The following is an 18085-nucleotide window of genomic DNA, read 5'->3' on the forward strand; positions in this document are numbered from 1 at the left end:
GCCCTATAATAAACTGCACAACTCCAACCAAAATTTTTAACTTTAACCCAACGTTTCGAAGCCTACTCGGCTCCTTCATCAGGGGTGACTGGGGGCAGTAGCTAAGCGTCTTTAAGTATGGAGGGGAGGAGGGGGGAGTCAAAGGAACGACAGCTGTGACGCGAAAGGTGCAGAGGAGGGGGAGGGGGTTTAGGCTGTTAGTCACGCTGGCGCACTGCAGGGAGGTAGTGACGCGACTTTTTTTCCTTGAGTTGAAGAGCGAAGTCCCTGGGCATATACTGAGGCAGGTTTCCTTTTGTGCGGTTGATATTGTTCGGGGTGGTTTGGATATGCCAAGATTCCAGTAGGAGCCTTTTGTGGTAATTTGTTTCGGTTCCGAGGATGCAGGTTTCTTCGAAGTTGATTCTATGGTCGGAGTCCTCGGAATGTTCGGCTACTGGATTGCGTTCTCTTGCGAATTTGCGGACGTCGTTTTTATGTTGCCGAGTTCTTTCTTTAATTTTTTTTGGTTTCGCCGATGTAGCTTGCGTCGCAGTCGACGCATGAAATTTTGTAGACAATGCCTGGGGCTCTTTCTCTCGGCGGCCGGTCTTTGGGAACAGGTAGGCAAAGCGCAACAGTGTTTGTGGGCTTGTGCGCAACCTGGAGACCCGATTTTTTCAAGATTCGGGCGATGGTCTCGCTGACACATCTGACATAAGGTAAAGTGACGTATTTTGGTGGTGGCGTTGGTCTGTGTGCGTTCATTTCGTGAGGAATGTTGTGTTTTTGACGTCGAATGTTTTTTTGAGTAAAGTCTTTTGGGTAGCCGTTCATGATGAGTTCTTTGAATATCGTGCGTTGTTCTTTTCTTCTGTCAAGTTATGTGCTGCAGTGTGTCTCAACTCTTCTTAACAGCGTCTTCACCACTGATGCTTTATGGACTTGTTACATCGTAGCTCGGACACTGCGCTTGACGCAGTCGAGGCAGACACAAGCTGACAAGCTGGAAGAATGGGCGTTTATTTGCAGTGCACGTCCAAATATATAAGACAGCTTAAGAAAGGAGGGGAAGGGAAACAAAGTAAGAAAACAAGATAGGCAACCAGATTGGCACGTGTAGCCGTCGACATCATCTGATAACTGATAAGAAGAACATTGCAGTTATAACACTTCTCCATCAATAATACTGAAGACGCTGCACAGGTCTGCGCTCTCGTGTTGAGCGTCGGAGTTCCGTGGCCACTGTAGGTTCACCGTTTCTCTCTTGTGCGTCCAGGGGTTGGGGTGATGACTGACGCTATGGTGGTGGCGTTTCACGCGTTACGGCTTTTGCCTTTGGCCCTGCTCCGGGAGTTTCTTGCGGAGTTCTCGAGATCGACGGGCTTGCACTTTCCCTGTGGCCTTGTGTAGCCGTTGGGTCTTTCCTTGCGTGAACTTGATCCACGTGTCGCCGAACGAGGCCATCAGGCGTTTCCACTGTCACCATCCGAGCTCCGTCTGCTGACTTTATCGTGCCCGTCTTCCATTTATCACCCTTACCAAACTTACGGACGTAAACATTTGTGCCTGGTGCAAGGGTCCACTCATCCAATGTTCCTGCAACCAAAGGAGGAAAAGATGTGTCGAGGCGGGACCGGATTTGGTAGCCCAGAAGAAGTTCCGAAGGAGATTTACCCGAGGCAAGGGGTGTTCTCCGGTAGTTGAAAAGTAGTCGGCAAAGGCAGTCTTCTAATCTGCCCTGGTTCATCTTCTTCAGACCATCTTTAACAGTTCGGACAGCTCTCTCTGCGAGGCCATTCGACTGTGGATGAAACGCAGCCGTGCGCAGGTGGGTTATGTTATTGTTGTTCGCAAAAACAGTAAATTCTTGGCTAGTGAACTGCGCCCCATTATCTGAAACAATGGTGCGAGGAATGCCGAACCTGCTAAAGAAGCTGCGCAGGCAATAGTCGAAGACGTGGTCGCCTGTTTCATTGTTACGGCCGCAATCCATTTGCTGTGAGCATCTACGAGAACAAGGATCATGTGTACTATGATTGGCCCCGCGAAATCTATATGCACTCTTGACCAGCTTTCTTGGCAGGTCGGCCAGTTAACTGGCGGAGCAGATACTGGCACTGGTCGATTTTGGATGCAGCTTGTGCACCCCGCTGACAGTTCTATGTCATGGTCCATTCCGGGCCACCAGAAAGCAGACCGAGCAATTGATTTCATCGCCGATGATCCTTGATGTGTCTCGTGCAACATGTGCAACATTCTGTGTTGCGAGTTAACTGGAATGACAACTCTACGGCCCCAATACAGCAAACGGTGGGCCAATGACAGTTCCAGTCTGCAGTCGTAAAAGGGAAGTAAGCTTCGTTCTAATGCTTTAGCGCTTGGAGGCCACCCGTCCCTTGTGTACTGCACGACCTTTGAAAGTACTGCGTCACCTGCCGTCAGCGCCTGCAGTTCTTCTACCGAGACCGCCCCCTCCTGGACACCTGCGAGTGCCAAAACGTAGTCAGGTGGCTCCCCTTCCGTGGTTGGCTCCGAAGTTTCTTGTGGCAGCCTACTAAGTGCGTCTGAGTTCAGGAGCTGTTTGCCTGGCGAATACTGTAACTTGTAGCGAAATCCTCCCAAATACAGTGCCCAGCGGTGCATGCGAGCAGCAGCCAGAGGCGGCGTGGGCCGGTCCGGTCTCAGCAGGCCCAGGAGCGGCTGGTGATCTGTGACCAGGATGAATTCTCGGCCTAGAAGGTAATCACGAAACTTCATTACTCTAAATACGAGGGCCAATTAATGCTTCACGTTCAAGTTGCGAATAATTTTTTCTGCTTTCGACAATGTCCTTGAACGAAATCCAATCGGCTTGTTGACGTTCCCTTTCGTGGGAAAAAGCACTGCGCCGATTCCTTTTTGCGATGCGTCGCACTGTAGTTTCAGCGGTTGTGAAGGGTCGAAATGAACAAACACCCCTGCTTGCTGCAAACACCGTTTTGCTTTGTCGAACGCCGTTTGTTGCTCTTCTTTCCAGAGCCAATGTGTGTGTGTTCTTTTCCAGCAGCCGATACAATGGAGCGAGCAGGGACGAGATGTTCGGTAAAAATTTTGAGTAGAAAGTGATCATGCCGAGAAAAGAACGAAGCTCGGCTACATTTTTCGGGCTAGGGGCTTCTGTGATACCTTCGACATTCTTTTCTATTGGGTGCAACCCTTGCTGATCGATTCGATGGCCGAGATATGTAACGGACTCTTGCCGAAATTTGCATTTGTCGAGGCGCAGTTTAACACCACTGTCGCGGAAACGCTGTAGAAAGGCTTTTAGCACGTCTTCACTTCCTGCTCTTTCCGACACCAAGACATCGTCCAGATAAGCTTGCGCGCCTGATAAGCCTTGTAGAACTTTCCATTCTGCGCTGAAAAATGGCTGGCGCAGAAGCAATGCCGAAAGGTAATCTGTTGTAGCAGAACAGACCTTTATGCGTATTAATCACGCATAACTGGCGCGATTCCTCATCGAGAGAGACTTGGTTATAGGCGTCTCGTAAGTCCAGTGTGGTGAGATGTTTTCCGCCGCTTAAGGACGCGAACATGTCATTTATTACTGGCAATGGGTACTGCTCTAGCTCACATGCCGAATTTAAAGTGACCTTGAAGACTCCACAAATCCTAACGGTGCCGTCCTTAAGGACGGGTACAATGGGCGCAGCCCATTCGGAATGCGGCACTGGTGACAAGACGCCTAATGCCACAAGCCTATCAAGCTCTTCAGATACCTTGTCGCGTAGAGCGAAGGGAATAGATCGCGCCTTACATATCTTTGGCGTGGCTCCCTCCTTCAGCTGTAGGTGTGCCGCGGGTCCTTTGATGAGGCCCAGATCCGAGCTGAAAACGTCTGGAACGTCAGCAGTGACCTGCGGGGTGGAAGACGACTGTGCGGTCTGCGGCTTGGCTGAGAGGCTAAGGACCGGGGAGCCTGCGTCGCTCAGGGGGGAAATTAGGTCTCGACCACATAAGCTTGGACCGGGGCAATCTAGCACCACGAGTGTGCATTCTACAGTTGTACTGTCGGACGACACCGGCAAGAGGAGCTCTCCAAGAACTGGCAATTTTCCGAGGTAGCATGATAACTTCATGCGTGAAGGCCGTAGCGAAGGCCAAGTGTTTTTGTGCTGCTCAAATAGCTGTCGAGACACTACGCATGCATACCGGGGAACCCGTATCGATGAGCATCAAAACGTCCCCACCTCCCCATGTGAAGGTGCGTCGTATTGGGGGCTTCACATTTACCTCCCGTGTAGATTGTAACGTCCAAATGTGCATGCTATCCTCTGTGTCTTCATCTGTCTCCCCTTCCTTAACAGCCAGTACTCTGCCGCGAAATCCCCGGGTTCCTTCTCGAGTTCGAGATCTTACGCTTTCTTCATTCCGGCATTTAACTGCTAGGAGACCACGTCGACCGCAGTGATAACAACGAGCATTACTCCAACGGCAGGCATTACTGTTGTGCTTTGTGCTGCCACAACGCCCACATTCGGCCAGTACCTCTTCCGTTGAGGTTGACTTCACCTTCATTTTGAACACCGCCGATGTGTCTGCGGCCATTTTATTGGCATCCTTATCTGCAGCTTCAGCCGCCAGTGCCATAGTTTCAGCGTCCTCTACGGACAGATCTTTCTTTGTCAGGAGTTGTTTCTGCAGGGCACTCGATCTTATGCCGCACACAATTCTATCCCGTATCATTCGGTCGAGCAAGGTACCAAAATTGCAGTTGTCCGCAATTCGACGAATTTCCGTGATGAATTCTTGAACGGACTCACCGTCAAGCTGGCAGCGGTTTAAGAAGCGGAAACTTTCGGTAATTTCATGGCGCTTGGGATCAAAGAACTCGTTCAGGACCTTCACGACGTCTTCGTACTCCGAAGAATTCGGCTTCTTCGGCGCTACTCGTCCTGCTAATATCTGAACGGTGCGCGTGCCTAAAGCTGCTACCAAAAGCGCCCGTTTCTTTGCCGACTCCGTCACGCCCGTTGCCTCAAAGTATGTCTCTGCCTTGATAGCATAGGCCTTCCAGTTGTCTCTTTCGTCGTCGAAGCCGGGCAGTTGCTGGTGTGCCATCTTCGAGTCGTCGCTCCGTAGCGTAACTGCCGTCCGGTGCTTCAAGGTTTTGCCAGGGGTTTCCATTTCCGTTTCTCGTCGTCAGTTACATCGTAGCTCGGACACTGCGCTTGACGCAGTCGAGGCAGACACAAGCTGACAAGCTGGAAGAATGGGCGTTTATTTGCAGTGCACGTCCAAATATATAAGACAGCTTAAGAAAGGAGGGGAAGGGAAACAAAGTAAGAAAACAAGATAGGCAACCAGATTGGCACGTGTAGCCGTCGACATCATCTGATAACTGATAAGAAGAACATTGCAGTTATAACAGGACTGTCGGGTGGTTCGAAGAGAAGTGGTGGTGGTAGTGGTTTTATTAGAAATAATAGTAAAAAGGAAGGAAAAGATTTTTGCTAGCCTGAGTGGGTTGGTTTGCGGTACACGGAGAATTGAAGGGTATTGTGGTTTCGGGACACGAGGACGTCCAAAAACGGCAGGGAGTTTTCTTGTTCCACCTCTAGCGTGAACTGAATGTCAGCTTCTACGGAGTTTAAATGACGAAGGAAATTTTGAGTCTCAGATCTTTTGATGACGGCGAAGCAGTCGTCGACATACCTGAGGAAAATCTTTTGTTTCGGGTGGAATGAGTTGAGGGCTCGTTGTTCGATGTGTTCCATGGTGAAATTGGCCATGACGACAGAGATGGATGCTCCCATTGGTGTTCCTTTCACTTGTCGGTAAAATTCCCCGTTTGACGAGAAGTATGTGTTCGATAGACACAACTCCAGGAGGCGGCACACATCATTTACACTCACCGGGGTTCGTGGGCTGAGTGTGTCGTCGCGTTGTAGGGCTTCTCGGGTAGCGGTCACCGCAAGCTTCACGGGGATGTTTGTGAAAAGGGACACCACGTCGAAGGAGACAAGGCATTCGTCGGCCTCAAGGGTGGCTTGGGACATCAGTTCGATGAAGTGACTGGAATGACGTATATGGGTCGCTGTTTTTCCTGCGATTGGGGATATGAAAAACAGCGACCCATATCCGTCATGTGTTTTCCTTTCCCATGTGTTTTATTGGATGTGTTTTCCTTTCCCCGGTCCTTGATTGGATGAGTGCTTGTGTTTTAACCTAATTGGTTGGTGTCTCCACTGAGGGCGGGGACTAAGGGATTAAAAGAAGACGTTTTGCTGGGACCGGGGGTTGATTTCGTCTGGTCGCTCTGCGGATCAATCAGTATGTACATAGTTGTTCTCCTTGTTGTACCTTCCGTTATGTCTTTAATATTTTATATGTGATGAAACAGTTTACTTCCTGAAACTCCTCGAGTAATGTGACTGAGCAAGTTTAGAACCTCAAGACGTCGGCATCCAACAACTTCTACCTTTCCCCTTCGGGCTGACATGAAAGAAGAAAAAGGGGTAAAAGGAACACTACCCCTATTCTAGTTCACTGCAACTTGGTGCTCCACTGTGACGGGCTGTCCCAGATGGATGGATGAATGGATGGATGGAAGGTAGGAGCGTCCCGTTTGAAAACGGGGTGATGGCAGTTGCCACCATGCTCAGCTTTTTTATTTTTGTTTAACTGCCACCTTCCCACGTGCGTTGGGATTTGAGGCAGGCGAAGAAGCTGAGCGCGGTACAACGAAAATTGGCTGTGGTTTAGCTCTGGTTAACCCTAGTTTAATTGCGAAAACTTCGTTTCCTCGGCACGTCGTCTACGCAGCGTCTCATTCCGGCGCTCTCGAGAACTCAAACCGGTCTCTTCCGCAGTTGAAGAGTCACTCCGGGACGTGGCACGACTTCTAGCTGCATCTTCGTTACGACTCTTCTCGAGTCGTGCGGCGAGTTCTGGCGTCTCTTGAGTGCGTTGTTTCTTCCTCGCTTCTTTCTGTCGTTGTTGCGTCTCTTTCGCGCTCTCCATAATGACTACAATACACTGAGGCGAAGCGCATATATATATATATATATATATATATATATATATATATATATATATATATATATATATATATATATATATATATATATATATATATATATATATGTAAACCCCCGCGAGGCGACACCTCCTCTCCCTCTACCCCAGCGGAGCTCATCTGGTGGAGCGAGCGGCGACGGCAGCGCCATCTGTTCGAGCGCGGCTGCGGTGTTGCTAGGAAACGGCGGCTCAAGGTCGGCCACGGCATACGACATACGGCATACGGCGCGACGAGCCGAAATGGGTCGCTGGCTGTCGTAGTAAAGATTTCGCTTTTAAAAAAGAGGCCGTGCCCATCACGAAGGCTCGGATACCATGGTGGCAGATAGCGCGGCGGCAATAGAGGGACGCGTCCTGCTCTGCTGCACCGACACAGAGGTAGTCGCGGTGCGCCTGTGTTGTGCCGTGTTGTGACTCCTTGTTGTGTGTGCTTCGTTTTTTATCCTTTTTATGTTTACTTTTTATTTTCATGTATTACTCCGACTAGGACAGAAATCTTGTGCCCACCCGCTACAACGGGATATGCCACAATACCATCAGCGAAAAAACGGCGTTTGCAGGTTTCGGTTCGCCAATCTCGACGCAGGCGATTATGTTTTTGCATCATGCACGGCTCAGCTAAATAAATACCGTTGTCAAACTTGCTACGATACAAAAGTTACCATAATACGCAAGCTCTGTGTGCAGTTTCACCGCAAATGAACAAGAGGTTGAGGCGGGGAATTTTTTTAAAGCATTCACGATAAAAATGCGCAATACTGTATATACAGGGACGTTTTTATGTGCCGGATTTAAAAAAAATTCCTGTGCGCAAAACAGTGCCCTAATCGAGAGCAAACACCGTTCACAACGTAGAATATTATTGCCCAAGATGTTTGAGATCTAAACATCGTTACTTGTCTGCATTTGGTTGAATTATCGCGAAACTGTTTTCGGCTAAGAGTACAGTTTTTGCAGACGCGAACCAAGCTGACGGTCTCACAGGCTGCGCCATCTGCCGGATGAACATGCAACTCAAAAGCGACGACTTATCAGTTTTTAGTGTGTGCAGTGTTTGATCCGGAGTTCCTAGGTGGGCGAAATTATTCCGTAGCCCTCCACTACGGCACCTCTTTCTTCCTTTCGTCTTTCACTCCCTCCTTTATTCCTTCCCTTACGGCGCGGTTCAGGTGTCCAACGATATATGAGACGGATACTGCGCCATTTCCTTTCCCCATAAACAAATAATAATTATTATTGTTATTAATATTATTGTTATTATTAGTGTGTGCAGTGCTGTTGTCAAATTTTCAGTGCGGTATTTAGTAGCAGAAGCAGTGATGTTCCTTGTGAGATTAATTCCGGCGGGCAGACGAACCCCATCTTCGAAGAGAGCGCGCTTCTCGCATCCATCGAGCCGACGTCGTTTGCCTCGTCGTCCGGCAGATGGCGCAGCATGTCAGACCGGCTGCTAGGCTCGCGTCTGCAAAACCTGTACTCGTAGCCGAAAACAGTTTCTCGATAATTCGACCAAATACAGGCAAGTACCGATTTTTATTTAGATCGCAAACAAATTAGGCAATAATATTCTACCTTGTGAGCGGTGCTTGGTCTCGATTAGGCCAGTATTTTGCCCACAGGAATTTCTTAAAATCCGGCACATACAAGCGTAAGTTCCTATATATTGCTACTGTATGGATCAGGCGCAAATAAACTGGCATTGTGATATACTTCAGCTCACATATTTGAAAGGTACTTCTCAAAGTGCAAACTTTGCCACAAGTAGCAAAAATACGAAATTTTTTCGTCAGTCACTTGAAAAGTGGGCAAACAGAGGAGTGATGAGTATATTCACTCGCAAAAGCAAAAGACGTCCACTACGGCACCTCTTCCTTCCTTTCTTCTTTCACTCCTTTCTTTATCCCTTCTCTTACGGCGCGGTTCGGGTGTCCACCGAGATATGTGAGACAGTTAATGCGTCATTTCCTTTCCTCAAAACTAATCCCAACTTCTGATTTTACTAGGATGTATCTTTTTTCTCCAGACTAAGAACGCAATCCGCTCATTATTCGGCAACAATGACAATATTTGCATTACAGTTATTCAAGAATTGGACAGGTGGCAGCACCTGCAAGATCATTGCAGGCAGCCAAATGCACCGATTGCTTACTAACAAGATCACAGCGAATGCATCTCACGCTACTGTTCTGTGCCACTAAAATACTACTTTAACAGAAAGAAAAGTAAGTTTGTGTGCTGTTAGTTCGAACTGAGTTCGTTTTATTCATATATTGCCGCTTTCTTTGTGAGTTGTTCCTTTCAGTGCTTGAGCACTGAACATTCGTGTTTTGTTCGTTCCTTTCCTTTCTCGTTCGCGATGCGTACGTTTTTTTTTGTTTTATTTGTGTATGATTGCAATGCCATCGCTCAGTAGTGCTGGAGGCCACTGCGAGCTGTGTACCTGTAATGTAACAGCCATAAAATATATGGCGTCCGCCAGCAATCGAATTAAAGGCTGTTGTGCCTGCTGGCATTACCGATGTTTTCCTCCTGTCCAGCGGCCCCTGCTGTGCGAAAGAAATCTTAGCGCGCTAGAAAAGTCCAAAATGAAGGACGCCTGAAGGACCCTGCCCTAAAAGATCTTGTCGCCCTTCGTTCACATTTCCACAGAGCTGTTTAAAAATACCCTCCGCGTTCGGATTAGCTCAGTAAGAAGTAAGGTGGATGCTCACACTGTGTATCCACCACCTGGCGCAGGATGTCTTCCCGGGCGAAACAAAGGAACGCAACGAACTCCGCTGAATCTGCGACGCTGTCCGTCAACGAGAGAATACTCAGAGACTGCCACGCTCTCTACGTGGACCCCGACAATGGTAATAATGCAATGACGCATGCACGCAGGGGCACCCATCAGTTATCGTTCTGACCCCACATACTAAGACATAAATTAAGAACACAGGGCAAATGTAGAACTTCAACGGGTCTGCTTCCAGAGATCTCAAAATTGCTAAGCTAACTTTTTTTTTTTTTTTTTTGGTGTGACTAGTCCACAACTATAGCCCACATTGCTGCCTTGCTAACTTTTTTGTTGATCATGTAGCGCTTTCGCTCGCGTGGTTTTCTGCCTGTACGCTCTGCTGGCATGTCTTTTGCTTGATGGAGTAAAGTAAGTGCTCATTCTTTGTCTAGCAAATAATTTTCCAAAAAAGTAGAACAGTAAATGAGGGCTGTGATTTGTGGCTCGGAAACTACACATATGTTGGCCTTGGGCAGTGGCAAGTGCTGGGACCATTTCAGCAATGGAGGGGTCATGCGACCTCATTCATACTTGACAAAGCCAAGACCTCTCAATGTGGCACACGGGTTGGTGAAAATGCACCCTACATTTGCTGAAAATTGAGCTTGGCATTTTGTTGTTCAACCATGGCTAACATTTAGCTTACGTCCTCAACTGTATATCTGAATTGTGGCTTTTTGTTTGTGTTTTACTCGGTAAACCAGGGCATGGAGGAAATCCGTCCATATACACTAGAGAACTGGAGGGGGCACTTAAGCTCCACCTCAAGGGTATGACCAGCTCTAATGAGATAATACCTATACATGCGGAATTGGTCATTCTCTACTTAACATCCATAGATCCCTGGGAGTCCCCGTACCATTCCTGGCGCAGTGGTGCAGCAATTAAGCCATGTGCCACTACCCTGCAATGGCAGGCGCTGCCATTGGTGAGGCTTGTGCAACCCAGGTTGCTCTTCCTGATGCCTCTTGCCATGGAGATATGTGAGACAGTTGCTGCGTCATTTCCTTTCCTTAAAACCAATTTTCAATTCTCAACTTCTCATTCTACTAGGATGTCTCTTTTTTCTCCAGACTAAGAACGCAATTAGCACACAATCTGATGGTCAGATGATGACAGAAGGTCGCGTGACCTAGGTGGTCCACCTGCCCCCTAAGTTGCTTATTTGGGGATTTTTCATAGATTTTTCGCTCACGGTCAATGACAGTGACAACAGACACCGATGACGGCACCGGCTTTTCTGTGACGTGGGCTCCTTAATGCTATCGCATTATGTGCAGGAACTGTACAATACCATAGTCCCCTGCAGGTAAAGTGATAGAGTACAAGTAAGAAGCCTGGCAAAGGGAGACACCATTATTTGGTGCATGCTTATAAAAGGTATTCAAGATGTTGGATAGAGAAGAAGCTAGGTATAAGAGCAACCTTAAGAACCTCTGAATAGCTTATGGATTTGCACTGCTCAGCTATTCATGAGAGGGAATGCAGTGCATGATTGCAGTCCTAAACATGCAAAGTGCCATGACAGATATAAGAATTAGTATGAAGAAGAGCTTTTAATGCCACGACAGTAGTGAAACGTGAGTAATCTGGAAAAATGAAACGAGCAGCACAGTTTTGCAGAGATTCAATGTTATCTATGAAGTAGGCTTGACCAGCTCCTATATGGCAGAAGCATACTCAATTTTAGGCCAAATTAAGGCAGTATAGGCAGGTGTTCGCAACTGTGCAGGAGCATGTTGAAGGTTACGTTTTAGGAGGCCAAGAGAACGGTTAGTGGCTGCTAGAATCAAGTCCATGTGGTACTTCCAGGTCAGTTTTTTTAGCAATTTTCTTGGGTACTAATCCTAATCAATGCATTTATGCCTCGTTAATGTGGAAAATCATTGCTCAGGCAATGGACATTGCCAAAGCAAGACATTGTGTGCCCACGTGGAAATCGGACATTATGGAGGGAGACTTCCCGCCTTCTGAAATTCCTGCAGGAGACTGAATTGGACTCAAAGTGGTCACACTGGAATTCGTGGCTCTTGTCAGTGCTTGTGTCTGGGGTGACGGAGAGGTCTGCTGGATCACAAAACCGTGCCTCAAGCCCTTGTATTTGATTACTGTTTAAATTTTTCTGAGGTGGAGCCATTGCCAGCAGAATAAATGCAAGGCTAATGCCACCTGTAGCTTACAACCAGCTTAACCTGAGGGTGAAAATGCACAGATGGGACCCATGTATACTTGTTACGTTAATATGGACAGTGATGTGAACAAACCTCAACCACACTAACCCAATATTAGTAAAGAAGAAGGAAAGGCAAAACTCAGAGTTTCTAACTATCACCTAGAGGGAAAGCTGGCACCACCGTCTATGTGTGTTCCTTAAAGGGCACTTCATTCACCGTGGGAATGCCGGGAAGACAGCACGGGCGTACTTGGCTTAGCCCTAAAACATGACTATGATTGCAAAAATACATATTTTCGCAAAACATACATTTCAAGGAAGCATTGTTCTACAATCAATATGTTCTGTAATAAAATATGCTTACTGTACATTGCAATTAATGAGCAGAAAAGCACATGGGCATAAATAATCACCGTATTTGCTCATGGCTAGAGAGGGCTTTCTCTTCATGCCGCCAAATATAGCCAACCGTGGAAATAATTTTTTGTGTTTAACAGACGCACTTTTCAGAGCAAATATTCTTTGAAAAAATTGTTTATTCTTAAACTACTACAGTTCAGAAGCTTCTTTTTCACATTGTGAAAAACAGAAACGTTTCATTGGTGCAGTCTGCTGTTGTGCGACATACACTATGTCCATGCATAGGATTGTTTGTGCGGCTAGAAACTTACCCGAGTTCTAGCTTTTCTATGAGAAACTAGTTTGCGCGCACTAAGTGCCGGCTCTCGGCATGTCCTGGCGCTGCTGTTACAGTTTTGCCAAGAAAAACGTGAATTAGAAAAGGCAAACCTCTCCTACCACAAGAAAGTGACAGCCGTGTTCATGCTGACAAGTGCAACATGCAGTTATTTGCGTGAATTAATTCATGAAGTGGAAGTCGTTCCGGCATGCAATGCACGGCCACTGCCAGTCTTCAAAATGAACCAAACACAATCCTCAGCAAGTATGGTTAACATAAGTTGTGCTTGTTGAAGTACTTTGTGCTTTTAAAGTGTCTCCGAGACTCCTGCGAGAAATGTGCAGACTGGTCACAGCAGCAGACTGCTGAGTTCTCAGTTCACAAAAAATCTTGTTCCCTTCTTTCACATTTCAATGCACAGGTAGCACAGGTTGCTGCTGAGCAAAACCCAGCTTGCTGCGCAAATGGCTTCCAGTGAGGGGGCAAACGGACCTTAGGCCTAGCAGGCACCAGACACTGCTCAGCTCACTTCGAGTCAAGCGCCTTCGGATGCTTCGGATCTGAATTGCATTCGTAGCTGCACAACACAACCACAAAGCTCATAAAACATCAGTAAAAACTACAGTGTTGAAAATGAACAACCAAAGAAGCCCAATCCGTAGCACAGTCAACAAGCCACTAAATGTCAATCCAGTGTGCTGTCTTCCCAGCATGGCTCGGGCATCCATGGTGGATGAAATGCTGGGAATAACAGCGCTGAGACGAGGGACAAAGAAAGAAGAAGACAACAGGACCGGCACTGACTATCAAGTGAAAGTTTATTAGAAAAAATGCGCAAAATATACTCCTTTGACAACCAGGAGTGTATGCACAACATCAAACGCCATAGTGATACATCAATCACTTGAATCAAGATTGATTAGTTCACAGTCATGAACTGTTACAGAGGGGGTGCTCATGCTATTATTAATATTAAACTCTTCACTGGTTTCCCTTGCTAGTTTATCTTTGTGTTTGTACAGGATCCTAGTTTCATTAAAAATGGGGGTACATGATTTCTCAGAAGAATCAGGTTGGTTATTCTGAGGACAGTTCCTGTAATTCAAAGCTAGATTTGAGTACGGAGCCCCTTTCAAAGAAGTGTTGTGGTCTCGTAGGCGGGTATTCAAGCACCCTCCTGTTTGACCTATATGGGTCTTCCCGCACCTTAACAGCACTTCATACACAACCCCTTCAGTACAAGGGACAAAACCTCAGATCATGCTTTATCTGGCACCCTCTTTTTGTTTTTCTTCGTTTCTTTTCCTCTAGATAGAAGGGCCAGGGAAGAGGAAAAGAAACGGAAAAAAGACAGAGAAAAAAGAAGAGGGAAAAAAACAAAAAACAAACTAACAAGGGAAATCAGTGAAGAGTTTAATATTCATAAAAACATCGACTCATGCATGAGCACCCCCTCTGTAACAGTTCATGACTGAACTAATGTATCTTGATTCAAGTGATTGATGTATCACTATGGCGTTTGTTGCACACACACTGCTGGTTGTCAAAGGAGTATATTTTGCGCATTTTTTCTAGTAAACTTTCAGCTGATAGTCAGCGCCGGTCCTGTTGTCTTCTTGCTGTGTCCCTCGTCCCAGCATTGTTATTCCCAGCAGTATGTACCAACTAGCTCAACTCTCCGTTTTGAGATGGATGAAATGAAAACCTGCCAGATTTCCCGCTAGTGTACAGTAAGAAACTGTATGGCAAAATTCCTTGCAATTAAGTATAAAGGTCCTAACTCACATTGATCGAATGATTGTCACACAACGGAATGTACATTTGTCTCTCAATAGCACTCCACGCACACACTGCTTTGTGAGCCTGACGACTACCACGTGCACTTTTCTCTCCTATTCATATGGTTTCTGTCTGTGGTGTTAGATTCCATCAGAGGATTGCCGCTGAAGGGCATGGCGACCTAATGTCCTGCACAGTAGGAATGAACAAAGCCTCTCACCTTAAGTATAGCCTTTCACATGGCAAGAAGGAATGAGCAGAAATCAACTCACAGTGAGGGTTAAGCAGAAAGAAACAGAAAAAGGGAATACAAGTGGCAACAGCCATTTTGGCAAAACCATGCAGTAATGTCATGGACTGAAACTCAAGGGACTCCGAGGAGAACTCTGTGCTGTTTTTATTGTTGGTAAAAAATCGGTTGTTTAAGATGCGCAATAAAACTAGTTGTCTCTAGTCCTTTAACAGAGCGCAGTGTCATTGTGAAGCACAGCCGACAGAAGCACATTTAAATATAGAAAAGTTGTTTGTGTTCGATTTAAAACGAATAAAGCTATGTAATCACTGGAGATTAGCATCTATCCTGAAACAAATACTGCATCAAAGTTTTCATGCTGTCCCCCGCAGGGGGGCGTCTGTAGCTTGAAGGCATTGGTGAGTGGTGACACCACGGGTTCCCGAGCATCCGCAGGCACATCCCCGCAAGGGGATGATGGTGAACAGTGCATCACCACGGACCTGAGCACCCGCGCCTAGCCATGCGTGGCATTGCCGTGTCCGGGGAAAAGGGGATCCTGGTGGTTGAGCCGATGTTGAGCGTTTGGACCTTTAAGGCCCCTCGGCGGAGGCAACACACCACTTTGGCCCCAGCTTCCTGTAGACGGCACCTCCAGCCTGACTCGACCGGGGGAAATCAGCAGTCGCCTTTTCCTCTCCTCCTTTTAATCTTCCACTTTCCTATCTTCTTTCTCAAAACTCTCCTGTCTTCTCCTCTCTTAATTACTTTTTCCTTCTTCCTGGTGGCAAGGGTTAACCTTGTGTGACCAACTACCCTGAGTTGTGTCATATTTGGTTATAGTTGAGGTGTACAGCTGGCGTGGGCAGGACTTGCTTGCAAGCTCCTGTCCCATCCCCTCGTTGGGCTGTATGGTGGGTGGCTGGAATCATGACTGAACATTAAATGCACTTTATGGCTCCACCTTCCTCACAAAATGATCGCGCTCTAGAGAGAGTACGGACCGAAGACATCACTGCCCAGTGTTTCCAAAAAACAAAAGAACATTTCCCTAGGTATCATGTTGTACATAGTGAAGATGCAGAGCAACCAGCCAAAAAAATGTCTCCATTTATTGTTTTCAAATCTCTCACTGACGTCCTGGGCCTTGGCTACAAGGTGACGAAGTTAGCCAGTGGCAACCTCCTCCTCCTCCAAATCCGAAACAAAGCACAATACTCAAAACTCCCAACCTTAGTGTCCTTCGGAGACATCCGCGTAACCGTAACCACCCATCGATCACTGAACATAGTGAAAGGAGTAATATCTGAGCATGATTTCCTGAACCTTTCTGAAGAAGAGATGTTGGAAGGTTTGAAAGACCAGGACGTCACCTAAGTCCATTGTATCAAAATCCAAAAAGACGACAAGGAAATACCAACAAAACACATAATCCTGACCTTTGCCTCCAGCCAACTTCCCGAAACCATAGAAGTAGGATATCTTAAAATAAATATAAGACCGTACATCCCAAATCCCAGACGCTGCTTCAAATGTCAAAGATTTGGCCATGGCTCACAGAGCTGTCGTGGCCGCCACACATTGCCAAATGTTCGTCAAACAATCATGAATCCGTGGACTGCAATGCTTCACCACTGTGCGCGCACTGCAAAGGGGATCACCCTGCCTTCTCGAGGTCGTGTCCGACCTGGAAGAGAGAGAAGGAAATAATTACAATAAAGACAAAGGAAAACATAACTATCAAGAAGCACGAAAAAGACTCCCATCAGCCTTCCAGTTCACAGCAAAAACAAATTTCGCCGATGTGGTACACGGGGGTGGCACACCACACCAGGCTTCGGCCACTGCCCATGCAAAGCCTGAGGCAGGGCCACCCCCGCCCCCGGCAGACGCAGCGAGGGCTGCCCTGCCACCTCTGAACAAGGGCCCGCCGGCCCTTCAGTCGGCCGCCCGCAAGTCTTCCCCCAGTCGGGAGAAGTCCACAAACCGTACACCCGCGGGTTCACCGCGGAAGTTCAGAGCCTCTAGTGGGGCGATGGACATAACTTAGAACTCGCTTTTGCTGCAGCAGAGGCACAGCTCCCTGGAGCGAAAAAGAAAAAAGACCCCAGTAATGGCACCCCCAAAACCGGTATCCTAAGTTGTTCCTTATACAGTGGAACTGCCGAGGACTAATGAGTAACTGCGGTGACATAAAAGAGCTTCTAAACACAATGTCCCTGGCGGCTTTATGCTTACAGGAGACCAACTTAGGTCCAAAACAAAAGATGTTTTAAACAAGTATATTGTCTTCCGGTGTGACCGAGAGCAAGCAAGCAAACTGTCTGGGGGTGTTGCTGTTGTCATCCAGAATGCTGTAGCAACCCGCGAGATCAAACTTAAAACCAAATACGAAGCCGTCGCAGTCACCATCCTTCATTTTAAAACACTCACAATATGTATCATATATCTTGAGCCACACCTAACAGTAACACTTCATGATTTCGAATCCCTTTTAGAACAGCTACCAGAGCCATATCTGCTTGTTGGTGATTTTAATGCCCACTCCGGTTTTTGGGGAAGTGCACACACTGATGCAAGAGGTCGTATTTTAGAAGACTTTATTCTAAGTAATAATGTTTGCCTCCTAAACACCGGCAAAGATACATACAGCTCTCCGAGCACGGGAAAAATGAGTTCCATAGATTTGTCTTTTAGTTCACCCTCTCTCTTTTGGGATTTTAAATGGGATGTCATCGATAACCCATATGACAGCGATCACCTCCCTGTATTAATGTCTAACATCCCCACCGCAAGTCGCCCCAACGAAACCACGATGGTGGAAGTTACATTTAGCTGACTGGGCACTGTTCAGAGAAAGGGCCAGCTTAGATAAAATAGTTTCAGATGATCTCAGCATAGACAAACTGAATGAAGCTATAACAAACTCTATTTTAACCGCTGCACGCCTAGCAATCCCTCGGTCATCTGGAGTTGTAAAGCAGAGTCACAAAATTTGGTATACACAAGAATGCCGAGACGCAAAAAAGAAACAAAACAGAGCTTGGGGAATTTTCCGTAGGTACCCAATGCAGGAGAATTTCATAAAGTTCAAAAAGTCAGAGCAAAAGCTCGATATATTCGCCGTAATGCTGAAAAAAACTTCATGGCAAGGTTACGTGTCCTCAATAAACAGCTCAATTACGTCAAAACAAATGTGGGAGATGGTAAAAAAAGATAAATGGCAGCTACTCCCCATTCACAGTTCCATTTCTATCAACCCCTGGCATACAGACAAATTTAGAAGAACAGGCAGATATTTTGGGTGAATATTTTTGTGCAGTTTCCAGTTCATTTCACTACAGAAAATCATTCCTGAAATACAAAAACGCAGCTGAAGAACAAAGACTGCCGACAAGTGGTAGT

At 46.8% G+C, this 18085-nt stretch overlaps 1 protein-coding gene across 2 annotated transcripts in view; it reads left to right on the top strand.

Annotated features, from left to right (window-relative positions):
* The first annotated feature begins 9122 nt into the window (after positions 1–9122).
* Positions 9123–18085, top strand: part of LOC144120415 (uncharacterized) — a 74899-nt gene continuing 65936 nt past the window's right edge. The window contains exons 1-2 of one of the 2 annotated variants that reach the window (XM_077652759.1): positions 9123–9263; positions 9778–9893. In XM_077652759.1, coding sequence (XP_077508885.1) covers positions 9779–9893 — 115 coding nt within the window. In that variant the 5' untranslated portion in view covers positions 9123–9263; position 9778. The remainder of the gene's footprint in view (positions 9264–9777; positions 9894–18085) is intronic. The other variant, XM_077652758.1, reaches the window with a different exon arrangement.

The sequence above is a fragment of the Amblyomma americanum genome, chromosome 2, assembly GCF_052857255.1.
Source record: "Amblyomma americanum isolate KBUSLIRL-KWMA chromosome 2, ASM5285725v1, whole genome shotgun sequence".
Lineage (NCBI taxonomy): Eukaryota > Metazoa > Arthropoda > Arachnida > Ixodida > Ixodidae > Amblyomma > Amblyomma americanum.